Source organism: Microtus ochrogaster, chromosome 19, assembly GCF_000317375.1.
Source record: "Microtus ochrogaster isolate Prairie Vole_2 chromosome 19, MicOch1.0, whole genome shotgun sequence".
Taxonomy (NCBI): domain Eukaryota; kingdom Metazoa; phylum Chordata; class Mammalia; order Rodentia; family Cricetidae; genus Microtus; species Microtus ochrogaster.
The window spans coordinates 25,413,028-25,434,344 of NC_022021.1; the positions used below are offsets into that span (position 1 = coordinate 25,413,028).

Below are 21,317 nucleotides of genomic sequence, written 5' to 3' on the forward strand. Positions count from 1 at the left end.
TCTGTTTTGGACCACTCCTTCATTCTGGTAGCCTTTGCGCTTACTGTGTGCTCACCAGATTCTCTCCCCTTCATTTTTACCCCATCTCACTCATAATTACCATCAAAATGTGTTATGTTAGTCCTTCACATTTTGGCCCATTTGATAGCTTCCAATCCCTCCACAGGACAAGAATGTCCCCTCCCCAGAACCTACAACACATTGAGTGTCTTTCTCTTAAACACCCATTATTTTGTCTTGTAACTATTTCTCTTTCTTGCTCAATTAGAAACTGCCCCCCCCTTAGGGTATTAGTTTTTTAAGTCTCTGTATCCATAGTGTCAGCATGACCAGTGACTCTTAGATCTCAGCCCCTACTAATTCAGTATGGAATTAGAAACTGGGGGAGCTGGAGGCAGCAGCAGCCTGCATATGTAGATGCTCTCCATCTGGGTCTGCTGGGAATTCATGTTTGAGAATCAGTGTATAGGGAAGTTGAATTTTGTTTGTAGCTTTGTTCAGTGTTCATAATAGTTACTTACTCACTATTGAATTATGCACCAAAGAACTGAATAAGGATAAAATTAATGCACTCTCTTGACAAAATCATATGAAAAGATTTAGATGTGCACACAGAGAAGTTATTTGTTTGAAACTGTTACACATGTATTAAACCCTCACCTTTTATTGCTTTCATCCTTATTATCCCCTCATTGCCTGCTCCTCCCCCATTCCAGATTCCTGACTTTTACTTCATGATCCATTTAATGTAACCATGGCCATCTGTGTTGGTTTGGGACTATCCATTGGAGCCTGTTGGGGTCAGCAGTAGGTATACAACTGAAGTCAGGTACTCTGTCTCTCCCTGAATCTCTTAGTAGCAGATAGTTCAGTGAAGAGGCTCGGCCTTGGTGATCCCCTCCTCCATTGGTACCCGACTGTTAGCAGGGCCATTCTTGTTCAGACTTAGTAGAGGAGCCTGTAGATACTGTGAGTTCATGGTTACAATGGCTGTGCCTTCTCTGTAAGCTATTTTATCACAACCCTTCTTCCTTTCCTCCAGCTTTTATCTTCTTTCTGCCTGCTCTCCTGCAGCATCCAGGAGCCTTAGAAGGGATGTTATAAATGGCTTGTCTAGGGCTCAGCTCTCAGCTGTCATTTTGTGACCTAGGAGTGTCTGTATTTACTGCCATTCACTAGAGAGAAGTTTAGAGTAACATTTGTTGGCTTCTGTCTATTGTGTGGGGTGGGTGCTTGGAAAGGGTCCAAAAATGGAGCAAAACAAAGCTGAAACTGGAAACTTGGTCTTTCACCTGACACTGGCTGTCAAGTGGGCTGGATGCCTGGACTGGGTTTTGGATCGGTGGCAAGGCTATTATTCTTTACATTGATTTATTGTTATAGTTACTGACCAAATCCTGAATGTTGCATTAGAAAATTGTGAATTCAACATAGTATGCTTAGGTACTGGATTCATTTAGATGTTGGATGTTTAAAAATAATAGCACCCCAAAGTAGAACCAGCATATAATGTAGTAAGTCTGTTTTGGGGTGCATTGCCAAAAGAAATAAAATCAGCAAATCACAGAGACATCTGTCCGTAATGTGTTTGTTGCAATACTGTTTACCAAGCCTATAAAATGGAAATAGGCTGAGTTTTTATTGAATAATCAATGGATAAATAAAATACATAGTAGAATACTATTAAATGGTTGGAAAAAAGATGATCTTTTGTCATTTGAGACCATGTGGACTATGCTAAGCAAAATGGATCAGGCATAGAAAGACAAGTCACGCATATGTGGAACCAAAGAAAAGTCAGTATCCTGGAAGTTGAGGCTAGAATGGTGGCGACCAGAGCAGGCAGAAGGCAGAGCTGAGGAAGGCTTCCCAGTGGGCAGGAAGTTATGACTAGATAATAGGGGTTCTCATGTGCACAGTAGGGTAACCATAGTTATCAAGGACCTACTGTATGTTTCAAAAAGCTGAAAGGGGTTTCATGTTTTTCTAATCAAGAAAGAGTCAGCTTTAGAGGGAAGGCAGAAGTGTCGCTTCTGATTTGAAAATTCACAATATGTATAAACACTTAATTTTTTGAGACTATAATATAATCACATTTCTTATCCCTTCTCTTTCCTCCCTTCAAACCTTTTAATTGTGTGTGTGTGTGTGTGTGTGTGTGTGTGTGTGTGTATTCCTAAACATAAAAATGCAACTTGCTTAGTCTGAATAATTCTGCTCACATACACATTTTCAGTGCTGATCTTTGGATTGGATAGCCAGTTGGAATGCTTACAGCAATTACAAATGAGTAAAAGTCAGGCTAACAGAGTGGCTCATGGGTAGAGGTGCTTAGGGACAGGCCTGACCTGAGTTCAATCCGAGTCCTGAGAATTATATTCCGACCTCACACACGTACACATATACTCAGTCAGAAGAAATAACATAAGTAAAAATGTGGAGAGGTCACTACTTCCAAAGAATATACACTGCCTTAGAAGACACACACACACACTGGAAATGCATAGTATAAATAAGTAAAAACATGGACAGTTGACTCTGCTTCAGAAAAATGTAATTTATAAGACTGCCTCAGAAGAAGCCTGGGTACTTTTCCATGACGGATGTTCTCACGACTTTAAATACGACTTGTGCAGTTCAGAGAGAGGCAGAACACTCCCCACTGGGCTCAGAATTTCCTATAAAATGCTAATAATAGTAACAAATTATTATTATTATTATTAATTTAAAAGAACCACCTCCCGTATGTCATCAGTGGAGAATGTCTTTTGGAAATCACTGTGACTTAACACTCAGAAGAAACAAAGACTTGGGAAGTTTGTGTTTCTTCCATGTCCTGGACAGTTTTCCTCCATGACTCTCCACCCCACAGAAGTGGCGAGGATCTGATTGGGCCAGAAGAAGCATTTGGATGAGGTCTGGCTGTAGTGTGTATGTCCGAAAGCTTAGAGCTCCTGCAGACTGGTTGGGAGGCTTACTGTGTGAGCCAGTTTGTGGTCCTGTGACGTTGTCCCTGGAGGGAAAGCCGCTCTGCCTCTTACGCTGAGTGGTCTGGAGGGAGTAGCACTCATGATCGTAATGCCAGCTTCTGTCCCGAAGCTTCCGCTCTGCACCCGGCTCTGGCGGAGGGCTGCACATGCATTATCTCACTTAATCCTCCACGTCTGGTGTGCTGTCTAAAAGCCACTTCTAACCACACCAGAAAGTGGTTCCCAAAGAGTTTCAGGTTTGCGGTACTTTGGAAGAAGAGAAAATATTTCCATTATTTAGAATCGGACTCCCTCGGGCAATGAATATTTCAGTATGATATAAATAGGCCTACTTTCCCCCCCATCCTCGAGCTGAAGTTAAGGATATTGACAAAGGTCTTAGCTTTCAGCAGTCCTTGGGAAGCCAGCCAGGGTAGCTGTAGCTGTGGTGCACAGCTGGGGTGGCCAGTCGTCTTCCGGTGCTGCGGCATCTGAGAACGTTTCCTGCATTCTGACCTCTCAAAAACAGCTTTTCTTCCTCTCCTTAGCTACCTTCCTGCGATGGAGCAGAGGAGGGAGTTCTCTGGGACAGCTGACTTACTTCAGTCAGATGGCGTCTGAGCGTTTTACCAGTGGAGACCATATGATGTTCTGAAAGCAGGAAGAGACAGAATGTAGATCCCACAAGACGGGCAGCTTGGCTCTGACCAAGGCACTGGTAGTTAGCTAGTGTGCTAACTGGATAAACATGGAGGTTTTATTTATATAGCTATCTTTAATTTTTAAAACAGGGTCTCCCTCAGTCTGTAATCCCTGCTAGGTGGAATTCCCTGTGTAGATGGTGTGATCCTTCTGCCTCAGACTCCCGGGATTACAGGCCTGTGCTGCCACACCCAGCTAAATGTGAAGCTTTTTTTTTTTTTTTAATAACTATGTGTCCTAATTTAGAAGTCTTAACAAGAGAATCTCTTAGAAATTAGTATTAAATGTGTTCAGAAGTGTTCTCTGATTTCATGAAAGTATGTGATTGAAGGAGCTCACAGCTTAAAGGGGCTGGAGAAGAAAGATGGATATGTGTATGTACTTGCATGTGAGGAGAGGGGGCGTCAGGCTTAATGGTAATAAGGAATTAGGTAGGTTTTTACACATTTTCATCTATTTTTATTTTAGGTTTTCTCCCCACAATTATTAAGGCATAGTTGGTGTCTTAGGGTCTCTGTTGCTGACCATGACCAAAGCAACTTGGGGAGGGAAGGGTTTGTTCGGCGGTTTATACTTGCCCATCACACTTCATTGTCAAAGAAAATTAAGACAGAAGATCAAGCAGGGCAGGAACCTGGAGGCAGGAACTGATGTAGAGGCTGTGGAGGAAGCCTCTTGCTCCTCTTGGCTTGCTCAGTCAGCTTTCTTAGGGAACCCAGATTAGCCCAGGGATGGCACCACCCACCATAGGCTGGGCCCTCACGCATCAATCTTAAAATACTGCCCACAGGCTTGCCTACCAGCAGATCTTATGGAGGTATTTTCTCAATTGAGACTTCCCCCTTGTTTCAATTTGACATGGAACTAGCCAACACAGTTGGCAAAAGAAAGTAGCATGTATTCAGTGTTTAATGTTTGGTGTGTTGATTTGACATGCGTGCACATAGTGAAATGACTGACATAATTAAGTTAATGACCTTTCATCACCTCACAGCTGCCATCTGAGGGTTCCTTTCAAAATCTATTTCACATGTGCAGTGTGGTATTGCTGCCTATAGCCACTGTGTGCAGTACAGGTCCTTGGCAACCTTTAGTCTTTTAACTGCAGATTGTCAGCGTCGATAGCTGCAAAGTTGAAGGGCATTGTCTAGACAGCAGAGGATCCTTTGCCCGTAGAGAACTTCCGAGCAGCAATCCTGTAAATGCTGGTTGTTATCACTTTGCAGGAACAAAAATCTAAACAACATTAGAGGTAAAATACACCTCTTCTCAGGGTGGACACTTGCTACCCCACAGGCAAATGCGTTTTTCTTGGATTGTAGTGTCTTCCAGAAGCAGAGATGGTACAGACCTCTGTCCATCATGACGATCTCAGAAATCTAATAGTTCTCCCCCCTCCCCTTTTCTTCTTTCTTTTGTGTGTGCCTTTAGGAAAGGAAACGGTTACTGTTCTCCCAGGAGCCTCTTTCTTCTCCAGCGATGAGTCATTCGCGATGATTAGAGGGTATGTAATAGTGTAGCCCCTCTCTGTAGTCACATGGTGTGGCGTGGGCTGAGTCATCCCCTGAGCAAGCCTCTGCGGCGCAGCAAGCCTCTGCGGCGCAGTCCCCTTTCCCACCGTCCCATTAAGCGATCACGGTTTGTTCAGCTGCAGAAAGCTGTGAAATTATTCCCACTGAGGGTTGGGCATGGAAATACCCACCCCACTACTTTGAAAAGACCCCCTACATGGAGTCTGCCTCTTTGTGCCAGCTTGACTGGAATAACATTATTAGGTATTCCCAACATTTCCTTCAAACTGTGGGCTCACTTTCCAGCTACAGTTTGTCTTCAAAATAAGTCACATTCTCCCTCACTGGAGGAAACGAACTTCACTGTGCACACCTGTGTTTAGTTTGTGTTTGGAGACAATATAAGCTATAATTTTTTAAAAAGAACTCTTAATGGTACTTCTTTGCACCAGCTTGGCACTGATCTATTTAGAAATCAATTGCAGGGAGTGGGAAAATAGATGCAATTTGGAGCTTAAGATTATTTTAATTGCTGATGCTTTCAAGCAAAGGGGACATAAAGCATGTGAGGTTTGCTTTATACTTCTTTCTTTCTTTCCCAGGGGACATGTCAATCTCACAATGTTAGGAGCAATGCAGGTTTCTAAATACGGTGACCTGGCCAACTGGATGATACCTGTAAGTAGACATTTTTCCTTCTTCTGAATTATATTGTCTTAGAATGCTTTTGAAACACTAAGAAAAACCCTCAAATGGCTATGAAAGTACAATATAATTATTATAAATGAATAAATATATTCTCTTCTTGGTAGGATTGATTTTTTTTTTAAAAAAAAAACTTTATTTTATATGCATTGGTATGAAGGTGTCAGATCTCCTGGAACTGGAGTTACAGACAGCAGCGAACTGCCATGTGGGTGCTGGGAATTGAACCTTGGTCCTCTGGAAGAGCAACCAGTACTCTTAACCACTGAGCCATCTCTGCAGCCCCTGATTTCTTTTTTAAGATAGGATTTTACTCTTAGCCCAGGCTGTCCCTGAATCCATAGCATGGCTCTAGCCTCGTAAGTGCTGAGACTATGGATATGAGCTGCCATACTTAGCCCAAATTTAGTTTAGCAGCCCTAAGAAGTGCTCAGTGTTTTCTATGTCTTTGGGTCTCGTGACCAGAAATGTCATGGAAGGCTTTTTCCTTAGAGAAACAAAGAGTTAGAAGATTGAGAAACTAGGTTGGTTATAATCTCATGAATATAAGAACTGACAAACACCTATTACAAATAAGATTTATAACTAGAAAGAACAAGGAACAATTTTGTTGATTATATGTTAATTCTATTTTTCTTATGTACAGTGATTAAAAAGCCTTTCTTGATTAGTTGTGTGACTCCTTAATCATGTTGTCTTCTGTTAGGGAATTCAAAGTCTGTGGTAGTTAAATAGGCTTATAAAGGCAGCTGGTTAGTTTTCATTTAATGATGCAAACTTTCAAGAGGAAATCTCAGGATTAGTTTTGGAAAAAGGCTTACAGGATTTCTTTCCTTTGGTTTTGGCCATGATAAGGCTGTTACTGTGAGATTATGTTAGGGGACAGCAGTGGACATATCCCCCTGGGTATAAGCTCATTGTGACTGCTGGCTTGGCTGTGTGTGTGTGTGTGTAAGGTAAGGGTGTGTATTTCTGTGTTTCTCTGTAGTACTAACTAAAAGGTGTCCTGTTAAGTAACTAACATTGGTGTTCTATGATAGTTTATTTTGATATCTCTTAGTTGTATTTCAAAGAAAAATTTGAACACGGTGAATTTACATAATTGATAGCTCTGGTAGAAATTATGGTTGGTGTTAGGTTAGCCTTGTTGAGCTACCGCTATCCTCAACACTAAAGTTTAATGATAATTAAAGCTCTGGTTTTCCAATTTATTGCATATTGGAATCATCTCAAAGGTTAAGAAATATTGAGGCTTGGGCTGGAGAGATGGCTTCATGGTTAAGAGCACTTGCTGCTCTTCCAAAGGACCTAGGTTTGGTTTCTAGCACCTATAGTTTTTACTACAGGGGAATCTGACACCCTCTTCTGGCCTCCATGGTCCATGCACACATGTGGCATACACGAACACAGACATGCACATAAGTAAAAATAAAAATAATCTTCAAAAAATTGAGGTTAATTTTGCCTCCAGCCAATCTTTTAAATTTAATTTATTGGTGACATAGCCCTGGAATGGGGGTGGCTTAAAGCAACCTGAGTGATTCTAGTGTTGGAAATTTGGAAATAAGCACATTAAATAATTATCACCATTTGTCATTAAAATGTAGGGGAAAATACTGTGGATCCACCTGTAGTAAGAATTCTTAGCAGATTTGGAGTTATAGCGTTTTTCGATTGTGAAAAGATCAGTTATTTTAAGTCAGATGTAGGGATAATGATGGCAGCTTTTGGAGGCCCAGAAGTAATCATGGAGGATGCCCCGTCTACCATCCAGTGAGTTGCATCGACAAGTAACGGTATGTATTCATGTAAGAAATCAGAATGTGTGTCTACCTTCACATTTTATGAAAAGGCAATGTGGGGTAGGAGAAGGCACTTACAAAAGCAAGTGTTGGGTTTTATCCTGACAATATCAATAGTCGAGATATGACCCTGAGCATACCACTTAAGATTTTTGCATTAAAGCGTTTTCATTTTGATCCAAAAAAATTAAGAGTCTGGTTCTCCTGATTTAGTAGTTAAGGACAAAAATAAAACCCATAAAAACAAACAAACAACAACAAAAAAAAACCCTGTGGCGAGATAGATCCTAGTTGAAATCTGTTGTCACATTGGAGCAGTGTAACTTGATCGGTTTTCTGCCTTTGTTCTTCTGTAAAATAGGAATGACGTAATGGTAGCGGCTTTCTAGGCCTATCTAAAGGAAAAAGAAATACTGGGTAAATTTCACAGAGCTTGACTCAGGACATGAAAGCAAATGGGCTCTTATGCTGACAGGCTAAGGAAACGATCCTAGCAGAGAAGCTGGAGTCCTGAGAGCGAAGGAGTAACAGCCTCTGTTCCAGGAAGGAGGAGCAGTGAGCCTTGCTGTTCTCTGCTTATCCACACTGCAGCCTGGAAGGTTGGAAGTTGGTACAGCTCTTCTGGGTGGAGCCTGTTGAGCAGGAGCCCGCCTTAGGAGGGCTTGGGCATCTGTAAACAGAGTTCAGACATGTGTGATCCGTGTTTGTTTCCGTTATCCTTTATAAATTAGCATGCAATGAGACTAGAGGGTTTTGTGTTTTTGTTTTTGTTTCTTTTCTTTTACTGCAAGCTATACATGATAGATTCCCATTTTAAAGAACTTGCCAATGTGGGCCATATTGTTGTCTCCCTAAACTTGCTGTGAGTGATTAAAACATCAGTGTGCATTGCTTTATACTTTTCTTCATATAGATTTGGAGCTCATGAGTTCCAAAGGAGAGGCCCTGTTGGGATGTTGATGGGGAACTCTGGATCATCATGAAATGACACGTGGTGATCTGAGAAACTGAGCGTGGAAAGTGTTCCTTGGTCTGGTTCCACATGTTTGGTAATGGAAGGCGGCAGCAGCATCTGTGGTTGTTGACATTTGTGTTTTGTGTTTTTGTTTTGGAAGCTGACAACCACTCCTTGACTTCTTTGCATGCGATGCACAGTGCATGTTGTTTTCTTCTGTGGACATGGTAGTAAAGACCAAAGCGTTTAGTTTGGAAATCAGTCTGAGCTTCAGATCTACCCCTTACAAATGATACAAGCTGGAACACATGTTTTCATTACGAGAATGATGGCGAGTCTAGAAAGCGTGAATGCTCTCCATGAATGAGGCTCTTATTTCCATCTTCATTAATGCTGTGCCACACGGTATTAAAGAGCGATGTACCTACAACCGAACTGATTCAACAAGACATCGCCGCAGGAACTAGTAGAACCTGCTTAACCTAGGTTTATATTCAAGGGCCGAGCTTGAAATGCACTTCTTGCTTTTGTTGGTCTTAGAGTAGATGTATTCTGCCCTTTCTGTGTAGTTTCAGTAAGCAATCTATTTCTGCTCGTCTCAAACATTTATGCTGATTTATACAGTTTAGATACGTTTTTATTACAAAATCTGACAGTCAAGAAGCTGGAAAGTTGAGCTTTATTACATCATTTTTCATTGGCTTTATCTTTCCACTAAGTGTAATAATCTTTCATTGGCTACATAAGTCTTGAGCTCTCAGTACCAAGGCGTCCACATCAATCATAACTGTGTCGGAATATAATAAATGCTGAGGCCGTAAGACAAGAAGGTGGTGTGGATGCTATTTGTCTCACCCTTTAATACCTTCTTAGTATTCAGCACCGCTCGCGTGCACACAGATTTTTAACACTTCTGCTCTGAGTCGCCGAAAACGGAAATGTTGACAACAATAGCTCACTCCTTCCTAGTCCCTGACCAGCATAGTGATGGTGAAACCCCAGATGAGCTAAGAAAACATGGAAAGATGTGCAGCTGACGGAATCTACACTTGGGTCTGCTCTGGTGCCTTCCTCATGGTTATTTTTGGAAAACAGCTGGCGTAGATTATTGACTTATGAAGGGACACAGATGTGAATGATCATCTAGGAGAGCTGTTGTTGAAAGCATAAAATAGCTACCCACAGAGCAGGGCTGTCTAGCGTGAGTGGTACTGGAGACAGGCCCTGTGGTGCCCATGGAAACACAAACGAATTAAGGAAGAGGAAAAATGGGCATTTTGATACAGTTTTCCCCTCCTGTTTTTCAGTCTTTGTGCATTTGAGAAGCATAGGCCTAAATTCACTTTGAACATATATATGCACTCTCTGTGCCAATTAGCAACTTGATATTTGCAAAATGTACAAGAGCACACACAACATAGTGTGTGATTGTAGTGGCGCAGGCTGATGGTGGATTTCTCCCTTGATCATCCTCTACTTTCTGAGGCAGGGTTTCTTGCTGAAATTAGAGGCTGCTGTTCCTACTGGTCTAGCTAGCCAGTATGCCTTGGGTATCCCATCTCTGTCTCCCCAGGGCTGGGATTAGAGACAGGCCACCACCCTTTGAACTCCGATCCTGACATTTGCATGATCAGTACTTTATCCATCAAGTCATCATGCCAGACCTTTAAGTTACTTACTATAGCTCTTTACTTGGAGACTATGCTTGCTTATATGAACATAATTTTATCTGCGTGTGTCTGGAAAATAGTATGTTGAAAAAAAATGTTTCTTACTTACATTCAATGTGATTTGGGTTAAAGCCCTTCTAGAAGTACTTTTAAGAATTTGATCAAGTACTTTGTGTCTTTTCTGGTGTGAGAGGGCAAACTCCTTGCATAGAGGGAATTCTGTTCCTCTGCCTCCCTTCCTCCCTCCCTCCCTCCCTCCCTCCCTCCCTCTCTCTCTCTCTCTCTCTCTCTCTCTCTCTCTCTCTCTCTCTCTCTCTCTCACTTCGCTCTTCTTTTTATGTAGAGAAACTGAGCGATGGATGTGATGTTTGCAATAATATGTTTGGCTAATGATGCATTCCCATGACTGCAGCAGCCCCTTCTCGTTAAACAGCCCACTTATAAAAGGAGAAGGAACATTAGAAATGATAGATGAGACCTCCTTAGACACCCATTATTAGTAATATGACAGCTAATGATGCTGCTGAGAAGACTTAGCAGGGAAGGGAACCACAGGGCTGATGGCAGTGCAACCCTGCAGCTACAGGCTAATCATTGCTGAACACTAAATTTTATTAAATCACTGAATTTGACATTTCTACTTGGCGAAATTGTCACTTTTTGACTTTATTCTTTTGGCTTAGAGATCATCTTGATCAACACTTTAAGTTTAGATAAAGTGGTATTTATACACGGAGACACATAGCTATAAAATATCCGTATTTCTTCCAGATTTTTTTTTCACGTAGGGATTTGTTTATAGAGCACAATTCTCTTATCCCACCTGCCAATAAGGAATTAAGAAATTCATTCTTTAATGTGCAGTTACAGAACGACAGAAAAACCTAAATGTAGAGCCATGAAGTGGCTGAACCCATGTTTGAAAACTAGTTCTTACCTATTCGATTACTTGAGCTCATTCTGGTGTTGATGCACTTAGCATTATGGGAGGAAGAACTCAGTGTGTCTTCCCTATACACGGAACCCACGGTTTTTAAGTATATTGGGAAGCATCTCTCTATATCTGAAGTTACTTAACCTTTCTAGACCGCACTCTTTATTTCTAACGTGTGATGGAGAAAATAGCATCCCAAAAACAAAAGAAAAAGTGCACAAAAAGTGAAGTCCGTTTCACGTTGGACAACTCCTTTTGGGCATGGAGCCTGCCCTGAGTGTGATTGATATACCCAGTATTCCTCCATTGGCAAAAACTGGTTTTCCCTTTCCCAGCAGCTTATCAACTGTAAATAGCTTCTAGGTTAGCAGTAGAACTTTGTGCTCATTTCCCCTACTCTGTGAGAACCCACAAGAGTTTATTTACCAATTCATTAAGAGATGCAATGAAAAGACAAACTCACGAATACAGAAACAAGCAGACACTTCTGCTGGTCCAGCTAGCTGCCTTCCTCCAGCGGTTCTACCCAAGGGTCAACAGCACCAACTATATGCTGCTTCTTCACCACTTGCTCCAGCTCCGACCACACCAAGAGAGCAAGCATGTGAAGCCTTTCTCAGTTTTATCTGGTCATGTACTCAGGGAAAACCACACCTATAGGACGGGTCACCCTGAGATGTCATTGGCTAATTGGATGCAGCTCCCGCAGCCTGCAGATCTTGTGGGTGCTGCCATAGTCTCTCTGAGATCATATGTGTATCAGTTCTCTTGTGCCTGGAAGATGTTGTTTCTTTGATCTCATCTACTACACCCAGCACCTACAATGTCTCTACATCCTCTTCTGTGCAGTTACCTGAGCCTTGAGGAGAGGAGTTTGGTAAAGACGTTCTATTTAGGACTGAGTGCTCCAAAGTTTCTCACTCTATAGTGTTTATTGTGGGTCTCTGTGTACTACTCTCTAATGTAGGAATAAGCTTTTGTGGTGATGGTTGAGTGCTGCTCTGATCTTTAGGTATGTATTAGGAACTCTGTTCCTTTAGCAGAATAATAGTAATAGGTTTTCCTTTAGGGCCCATGACCTAACTAGTCTCAGGCTCCTGGCCACTTTACAGGGTCATATGTGGATTCGATCACATGGTGTAGGCCTTACATCCCATCTAAATGTGGCTGGTTACTTCCCTAACATCTGTACCACTATTGCTCTGGTATATCTTTCAGGCAGGTTGATGTTGTAGGTTACAGGGTTTGTAGCTGGGTGATGTTCATGATTACCTTTCTCTTCCAGTAGTTTTGATTTGCATTTCTGTGATGGCTAAGCATGTTGAACATTTAAAAAAGTATTTCTCAGGTATTTGTGTTTCAGTTTTTTGAGACCTCTTGGTTTAGTTCTAAACCCAAGTTTTAATTGGGTTATTTCTTTTCTTGATTTTTCAGGATTTTTCTTTTAGTTTATGTATTCTAGTTACTAACCATTTGTCAGATATATACCTGAAAAGTTTTTTTTCCATTCTACAGGCTGATAGTTTGCTCAAAGAATGCTAGTGTCCTTTGCTGTATAGAGGCCTTTTTAGCTTCATGAAGTCCCATTTTTTAATTGTTAGTCTTATTAGTGTTTTGTTCAGAAAGTCCTTCCCCATGTCAGATTTCAAACCTAGTCCCCATTTTCTTTTCTGTTAGGTTTAGTGTGGCTAGTCTTACATTGAGGTTATCTATTTGAAGCTGAGTTTTGTACAGTGTGATCAATTCTTCTATGTGTACTTATCCAGTTTGACCAGCACCATATGTTGAAAATGCTATCTTTTCTCCAAAGTGTACTTTTGACTTTGTCAAACATTAAGTGTCCATAACTGTGTGGGCATATATCTAGGTCTTCAGTTTGATTCCATTATCAGCATCTCTGTTTTTTATGTTAATACCATGTTATTTTTATTACTATGTCTATGTAATACAACTAAAATCTGGGATGGCGATACCTCTAGCAGGTATTTTATTATTCAGGATTTTCTAAGCTGTTCTGTTTTGATTTTTTTGTGTGTGTTTTTCCTTGTGAAGTTAATTATTGATTTTTTTAATTTTGTGCATTGAATCTGTAGATTCTTTTTGGTAGGATAAATGTTTTCACAAAATTAATCCTACCAGTCTCTAGCCTCAGGTGTCTTAGTCAGTTTTTTTTCTCTGTCTTAAAGTTTTTGTTATACAAGTTTTCCATTTGCTTGGTTAGAATTATTCCAGAACATACATATGTATGTGTATGAAGCTTTTGTGCCTGTTTCCCTGAATTCTTTGTCAATCCTTTTGTCATTTGTATAGGTAATTTTTGTGTGTGTGCGTTAATTTTGTACCCTACTACTTTGCTGAAAGTGTTTATTAGCTGTTTGTGGGCATTTTTAGAGAGTTTCATATGTAAAATCATATAATCTGCCAATAAGAACGCTATGCCTTTTCTCTTTTCTGTTTGTATCTCCTTGTTCTCCTTCAGTTGTCTTATTGGTCTGGCTAAGATTTCAAGGATGTGGAGAGAGTGGACATCCTTTTCTTGTTCCTAACTTTTTAAGTAAATACCTTTCATAAGATTTTAAAAGTTTATGTCTAGTCCTCTTGCTTTAGAGTTTAAAAATTGCATGGCAGATGAGTTTTATCCTGCATTTTAATCTTCTGATCATACCTTTTCACCATTGATTTGATAATATAATTTAAGTTGATCGATGTTAAATTATTTTTACTCTTTCAATAGTCAGATTTTCAAGATAGATAAGGTACTTTTATGTTTGATGACCTTATATTTTAATACCTTGTGGAATATTTTTGTTAAAGCATGTTTCAGAAATCATCCACTTTTTTTTGATTTTTCAGTTTTCTAACAGTGCATGGTATTCTTGTATAATTTAGCTTTCTCAAAAACAATTGTATTTGTTATTTATTCTCATTTAGTTTTTCACTGTATAGTTGGTAATTTTGTTCTTTCCTTTGGTTAATTCCCTTTCCTTCTGTGGCACTAGCTCTAGATTTGAAAGCTGAATGTTTTCTTTATCTACTGTGCTTTTAATTATAAATTACAAGTTCATTTCAGTTTCCCCTGCTTTCCTGAGCATGACTAATTATATTCCATAAGTCTTGACGTACGTTTCCCAGTTTTGTTACTTTCTGAATGATTTTTAATGGGCTTTGCTTTCTTTTAGAAAAGCTTTCTTCCTAATTTCAAATATTTGGGGACTTCTTCCTCTTATCATTTTTGGAATTTATTAGATGTCCTTGGCGGTCAAGTTCATGATTGATTTTGCATGAAAATTAGATGAACTCATATGTGACTTAGCCTGATGTTTTCTGTGCTCAGATTCCTCATTAGTTCTCACAGACAGTGGCTTAGTCCAGGGCAGATAAAGGTAGAAATTGTGACCTGAATTTTAGTTTTGACTCTGCTGCAAACAAACTGTGAGTTTATAGCAGTGTGTCAGTGCACAGACTTCTAGCTGGGCTGGAGAAAACGCATCATGTGATTTGGTCAGTATGGTAGCTGCTGAGCACTTGCAATTTGACTGTGTAACTAAAGATCTGAATTTTTAGTAATATAAAATCCAGATTGGTACAACCACAGTGACTATTGTACCTGATAGACAAGCAGATCTAATCCGTAAAATTAAGTCTTAAATTTAATAAATTCTAATAGACTTTAACTCTAAAATCTTAATTTTATCAACCTGCTAGTTTATATATTTCTAAAGGGATTTTGATATAATAGAAAATCAGAACAGTTAGGAAAAACAGTCATTAAGATGTGGTAAAATGTCAGAATTTTTGTGTACTGCTCAAACTTCTAGCATATTGAGAATCAGAATTTATTCACATTCCATAGCTGAGCCTATGGTAATCCAAGGATTTGGCAATATGGAATCATTTCAGTATAGGCCAATCTCTGAAAGTCAACTCAGAGGTAAAAATCACACTATTCATGTTATAATTATTGTTTTACTTTTATAGCAAAGGTTAGAAAACTCTAACATCTATCACATGCTCTTTTCATATGAACTTTTGGTTAAAAAACAATCATAACTCAAATTACAGATTACTTAGAAACTCATGAAAATAACTTCACACTTAACCTTGTGGAAAACGATGAAAGTTATACAGCAGAAAAGAGGAGGCATTATCTGTAGAAAAGGTTCCTTGGTCGCTCCCAGCATGCTTTACTTCTGTGTTCGGATTGGTGTTCAAGGGCTTCTAGCACGCAGTCATGCACATAAGACACTGTGGATGAGCGGGACCCAGGCACAGTGCTGGATCAGATCACAGCTCTTTCCAAAGCTGGACATAGCAGTTACTGTGTTTGAACATAGGCTGTGATGACATAAAAATTTAAAGCTATCGAGAGTTTCTTTTGACTTTACATTGTATAAGGCAAGCAAAATGAACATTGAGTTTTCAAAGCATCTCCCATTCCTTCTCAGACCTTTTTACAATCTGGCAAAATTGCCAGATTTTATACATCTTTCTCTGTTTTCCTCCCTAAGACAGAGAGCCAGTGTGGCAGGGATTTTCTGCATACAGCTTTTTAAAAAAATATTTATTTATTTATTTATTTATTTATTTATTTATTTATTTATTTATTATGTATGCAATATTCTTTCTGTGTGTGTGCCTGCAGGCCAGAAGAGGGCGCCAGACCTCATTACAGATGGTTGTGAGCCACCATGTGGTTGCTGGGAATTAAACTCAGGACCTTTGGAAGAGCAGGCAATGCTCTTAACCGCTGAGCCATCTCTCCAGCCCCTGCATACAGTTTTTAAAAATATTTTTGTATCCAGTAAAGTCAGGATTGTTCATATTATCACTTGAAACTAAACACGTCTTTAACAACCCTCCAACTATCGAGAACTATTAATGAATAAGATCATGTATATTTAGGTTATACAAATTAAGCTAAATATGCACCAATTTCCGGAGTCAGTTTTGGGTGGAACACCTGGTTCCTATTTTGTTACAAATATACATGTATAGAGCATAAACTTTGGTTCCCTATCACAGTTTCTGACATGGTTTAGCTCTTTGTTGTCTGTTTGGCTTATTGCAATGTAGAACATCTCTGAGTAATCAGAAACTGACAACATAGTCCATAAATAAAACAGAAATAGCTCCCTTGAAAAGACACCATTTATACATTTGGCTTTTCTTTTTTAAAACTTTTTTGGAAGTGGACTCTGGCACTGACAGATTTTGTCAGCTAGCACGTTACCTCTCTGAACATAACTGTTGCTCATGAGTATTGTTTTGGAGGAAATTGAATTTTCATAAGTCACAACTTCCAGGGTGGTGGAAGAAGCGTGGTTTGTTTATAGGGATATTGGAAAGTTTTATAATTTGCCTCCTGAAGAATCTAACTTTATTTTTAGAAATTGTCCAAACTGAAGCTATGTAGGACATTTCCAGGCTCACAGTCTGCCTCTTAATTAAATTAATTAACACCATCCAACAGATTAGAAACAGTAAGAAAGGAAAATAATGCAGTCGGTTCAACCTAATGGGTATTTTATGATAGGAAACATCTTCTGTGGGGCTTCAATTACTTCTCTCCGGACATGGAAAAAAGTTGCATCCCATTCTTTTTTCTCTGACTTGTTTTATAACTTTAGGTAATTGAATTACCTTTTCCATGTTTTTGTTTTTAATAAAGGACTATAAGTAACCCATTTTTATTTATTTTTATGATTATAATATAATTATAACATTCCTCCTTCCCTAATAAAGAATTACCTTTATAAGATGAAGTTTATTAAACAATGTACAGTATGAATGAAAGGAATCATAACAAAGGAAAGAGGCAGTTCATTGTACAACAAAGGCCCAGTTGCATTCATAATATTTTAATGCTGATCATACTGTGGTTCATCTTAGAGGTCTGGATTGCTATGCTTGGTATCACAGAGGCTTTCTTAGAAATTTAAGATGCCTAGCTTTAGGACAGGGCGATCAAAAGGGCAATGTTTGGATGGCAAAATTTATTATTACAAAAATGAAAAACAGACAAACCTAGAGCCCATATTTGCAGTTCTAACAATTATCTGTTTATTTATTTATTTTTTATCTGTTTATTTTTAAATAGTGGTAGCCACTCTATTGTTAAATGTTGGGTTCTGTAATGGAATAAAGTCTAATTATTGCCAGAGAACAGATTTTATCTTAATAGAAAGTGTCATAAATTTACTTATTCTTAGAGTTAGATTTTCTAAAGCCATCAGAAGAGTCATCAGTGAGGGAAATTTGAGTACCAAATCTTTTTTTATTATTATTTTCAGTTTGATAGAAAAACAGCTTCCTAGAGAGGAAAATTTGAGCATCAAATCTCTGTTTTATTTTCAGTTTGATAGAAAAACAGCCACAAAAGGAGCAAATAATATATGGAATTATATTTTTTAAGAAATTAAAAATTATCAGAATAATTCTAGATGCACAGAAAGGCATCAGATATAGAATAGAGTTTATCCCATTATTACAGTCCTGTACTGGCATGGCTTGTGCCGTATTTGTCAGCACTGAGAAACACATATTGACACATTTCTGTTACATAAATAGTCTATGTATGGACTCCATGTTTTTCCCCTCCAGTAATGCCCTCTTTCTGTTCAAGATCCAGTTCAGGGTAGTATATTATATTTTTCTTATACAATTTTAATAGACTAGTTTGGAGATGTAAATGCCCCAGAATGGTCATTGATTATTCGCTAGTGTTATCTAGTACATGACAGTTTCTGTCATTCCTCATTTTTCATGACTTTGTCTGTTTTGAGAAGTATTGACCAGGTGCCCGTAGAATGTCCCCTAGTAAGGCTTTGTCTGATAATTTTCTCTGAGGGGATCAGGTAGGGAAAGTTTGATTCATGAGTGCTAAATTACTCTTAGATTGGAGTGAGAATTTCTTGTGCTACTCATGGAACCATGACTCTGTATAGCACTATTACACTATATATAACAGAAAGGCTTCTAAAAGTTTTTTCACTAAAAGATAAGTGTTTGAGAAGATAGATGTGTTTAAACCAATTTAAACATTATATGATATGTACTTGTATTTAAATATCGTGTTCCTCCATTGATGTGTTTAACTTTATTGTGTTTAGTTTTGTTTGGTGGCAGGGTCTTGCTACATGGTCCTCACTTGTCTGTAATTCGGTGTGTAGACAAGGTTGACCTCAAACTTGCAGTCTTCCTCTGCCTGTGATTATAATGCTGAGATCATTGTCGTGTGCTACCATGCTCCTATTACATTGATGTTCTTAACCAGTTAAAAATAAGTTTCGCTGGTAAAAGAGACAATGCTGGATAGGGAAAAAAAATGTCCTTCTTGGATTTAGAAGTGGATGGCATTACATGGCACATTCTATCAGTTGTCACTTGGTTTTCCAGGTTTGTTCACAATTAAATACTGGTTCTCCTTCTCCCTTTTCCTTAGAATACAGCTTTATTCTCTGAAAGTAGTTCACTGCATTTATCCCCTTTCAAAGGTCAAAGAAGTACTACCTTTTGAAGGGAAGGTGTAATAGTAAGAAAATGTGCACTGGCCCTCTAAATTGCTTGGAATTTTGATTTTTAGTTTCATCATTTTTTGACGAGAAGTCCTTTCTGTCTATGCCTGAGATTAGGCTGGTTAAGTGACTCAGGGTCCAGAGCCATGATGAGGTGGACCCCAGTTCAATAGAACTGTCACTCGCTGAATTCCCTCCAGAGGGAGGACTATGGCTGGACACCCAGTAGAGTTACCAATGACAGTGATTTAATCAATGATGCCTACATAGTGAGATTTTTCCAAAAGCTCTAGATGATGGAGTCTGAGATTTATGGATATAGAAAACAGTCCTGAGGGTGGTATACCCAACACAGAGGCTTACACTCTGTATGTTGGTGCCTTGTTCTAGGCATCTCTTGCATCTGGTTGGTCTTTCGGTGTATCCTTTGTAACAAACAGCCAGCAGTCACATGCCTCCCAGGATTCAGGGACCTGTTTTAGTCAACTGCTAAACCCAAGAGGAGGTTGTAGGAGCTGCTGACCTGATAGGTGGGTGATCAGAAATGTTGCGAGCTAATATTTACAATTGTCTTTGGAGGTATGAGAAGGTCACTCTGGTGGGACTGAGTCCTTTCCATGCGGACCTACACTAACACCAGAGTGTAGAGTCAGGGTTGTATTGAACTGGCGAGCACACCACAGGCATCAGACTTGGAGCTGGAGGGGTTTTGCTGTGAAGAAAAGTTTGACACATCTGTTGTCAGAAGTACTGAGGATAAACAGGAAGTTCTGTATGCTTTCTTAAACAGTTGTTCTAGAGAGAAAATGTTTCTTATTTCCTGTCATCATTTGATCCATTCGATACATTCCAGGGCTACTTATTTTCTTGCTCTAAGTCTAGCCGTCCTCCCTGGGAGATCTTTTGGTATGGCTCACACTTAGATCTTTTGGGGACACTGCCACTTTTATCATTTTTAATTGAGTGCTTCTCACATTCTGGCATTGCAGAAGATGCTCATCTCACTGCAAAGTTATTCTTTCTTCAAGTGGTCTGCCGTCTCTTCTTGAAAAGCTGATGTGTGGGTACTGGCTGTGCTTGCTGCCGCGGGGTTGTCACTGTTCTCAGCCTTTCAGTTCACAGACCTGTATGAGTCCCCACTGCCTCACATAAAGTGTTTTGAAAAATAAAAACAACTTTCCATTTTCAACCTAGTTACTGAGGGGGGAAAAAAAGAAAACAAAACACACAGCTCCTTCTCAAATGTCCATGTCTCTAATTAATTTCAAAGCAATCCTCTGAACCAGTCTTGGTATTTGGAAAGATCCTTATTGCCCCCTCATTGTGTGTAGTTTGAAGAAGAGCCAGCTTTAGTTTACAGCAACACTCTTGGTTCCAAAGTCTACTAGTGAGACTTGATTTCCAAAAGTGGCCATGGCCTGTGATGTCAGGACCCCTGGTCCTTCCTGCATCTGCTCTGGTCTTCCATATTCCTAGTTTTGCAGCGGGGCCACAGTTGTGGTCCTTCGGTGAAACTCCGGGAGCTCAGGCTTCACACCGGGAGTCTGCCTGCAGTGGTACTTAGGCGGCCTGTGGTTCTGTGGTTCCCCACGTCCCAGACACCAGAGTTAGATCTCCTCTCAGCAAGATTTCAGTCTTCACAGAGTAAGAGTTGCACCTGGAGTAAAAACGAGGCTTTCTGACTAAGCCAGAGTGAGACCAGTTGGCCATGAATGTTCATAACCAACTATGCCCAGCTGGTTCCTCACAGTCCTCTGACTGGGCATCAGCTGAGGTGTCAACAGAGTACTTATAATTAATGTAGATGCAAATGATGTTGTAGTCTTTCATCCAAACCTTTACTTGCTTAATAGAGAACCCACATTTAGTGACTGCAGCATGCTCTTTCATAATTTCTCTTAGTGGGCTTAAAAAAAATTTTTTTAAATTATCTTCTACCCTGTTTTTTTTTTTTAATCCTTTATGCCATGGATAAAAACCCTGTTGCTAGCTTCCCCGTTTTCTTCAGCAATGTTCTTTCAGTCATCGCGCCTCTCGCTGTAAAAGTTCCATCCAGCTGTCAGAAATGGCAGTGTAATTACAATAATTCTGTAATGTGCTCTTCAGAGCTTTGCAGATGGTGGGAGGTGATGGCGAGGCAAGTGTGCCTCTGCCATGGCTCAGGTTCTCACGTCCTGAATCAGAAAAGAACATTTCTGAGACTGGCTATTTCAGATTGCAAAAGACAGCCATAACTTAATATTCCATGTCAATGACTTGTTCAAGAGACCGATGTGTCCTTGTATGTGCATACCCATAAAAATGTTTGTTTTGTTCTAGCTGTTGTTTCGTAGGGATTATCCAGGGACTTCCTAGAAGAGACGTAAGCCCTTGAAATATCTGTGTGATGGTGAATGACGCCTTTTAGCCCCTACACCCTCAAACTATTAGAATGTGTAGTTGGACCCAACCTGTTGCGGGAGGTCCTTCCGCTCCTCCAGCCTATAGCCGCTGAGATACCAGCCCATTGGGGCGTGGTCTCTCTCCCTTTCAAAAAGCGGCTACTTCCCTTCTCG

At 39.7% G+C, this 21,317-nt stretch overlaps 1 protein-coding gene across 1 annotated transcript in view; it reads left to right on the forward strand.

The window, feature by feature from the left end:
* The window catches only part of Oxct1 (3-oxoacid CoA-transferase 1), a 125,201-nt gene that overhangs the window by 74,012 nt on the left and 29,872 nt on the right, over window positions 1-21,317 (forward strand). Inside the window, exons 12-13 of the mRNA XM_005356578.2 lie at window positions 5,103-5,175; window positions 5,785-5,860. Coding sequence (XP_005356635.1) covers window positions 5,103-5,175; window positions 5,785-5,860 — 149 coding nt within the window. The remainder of the gene's footprint in view (window positions 1-5,102; window positions 5,176-5,784; window positions 5,861-21,317) is intronic.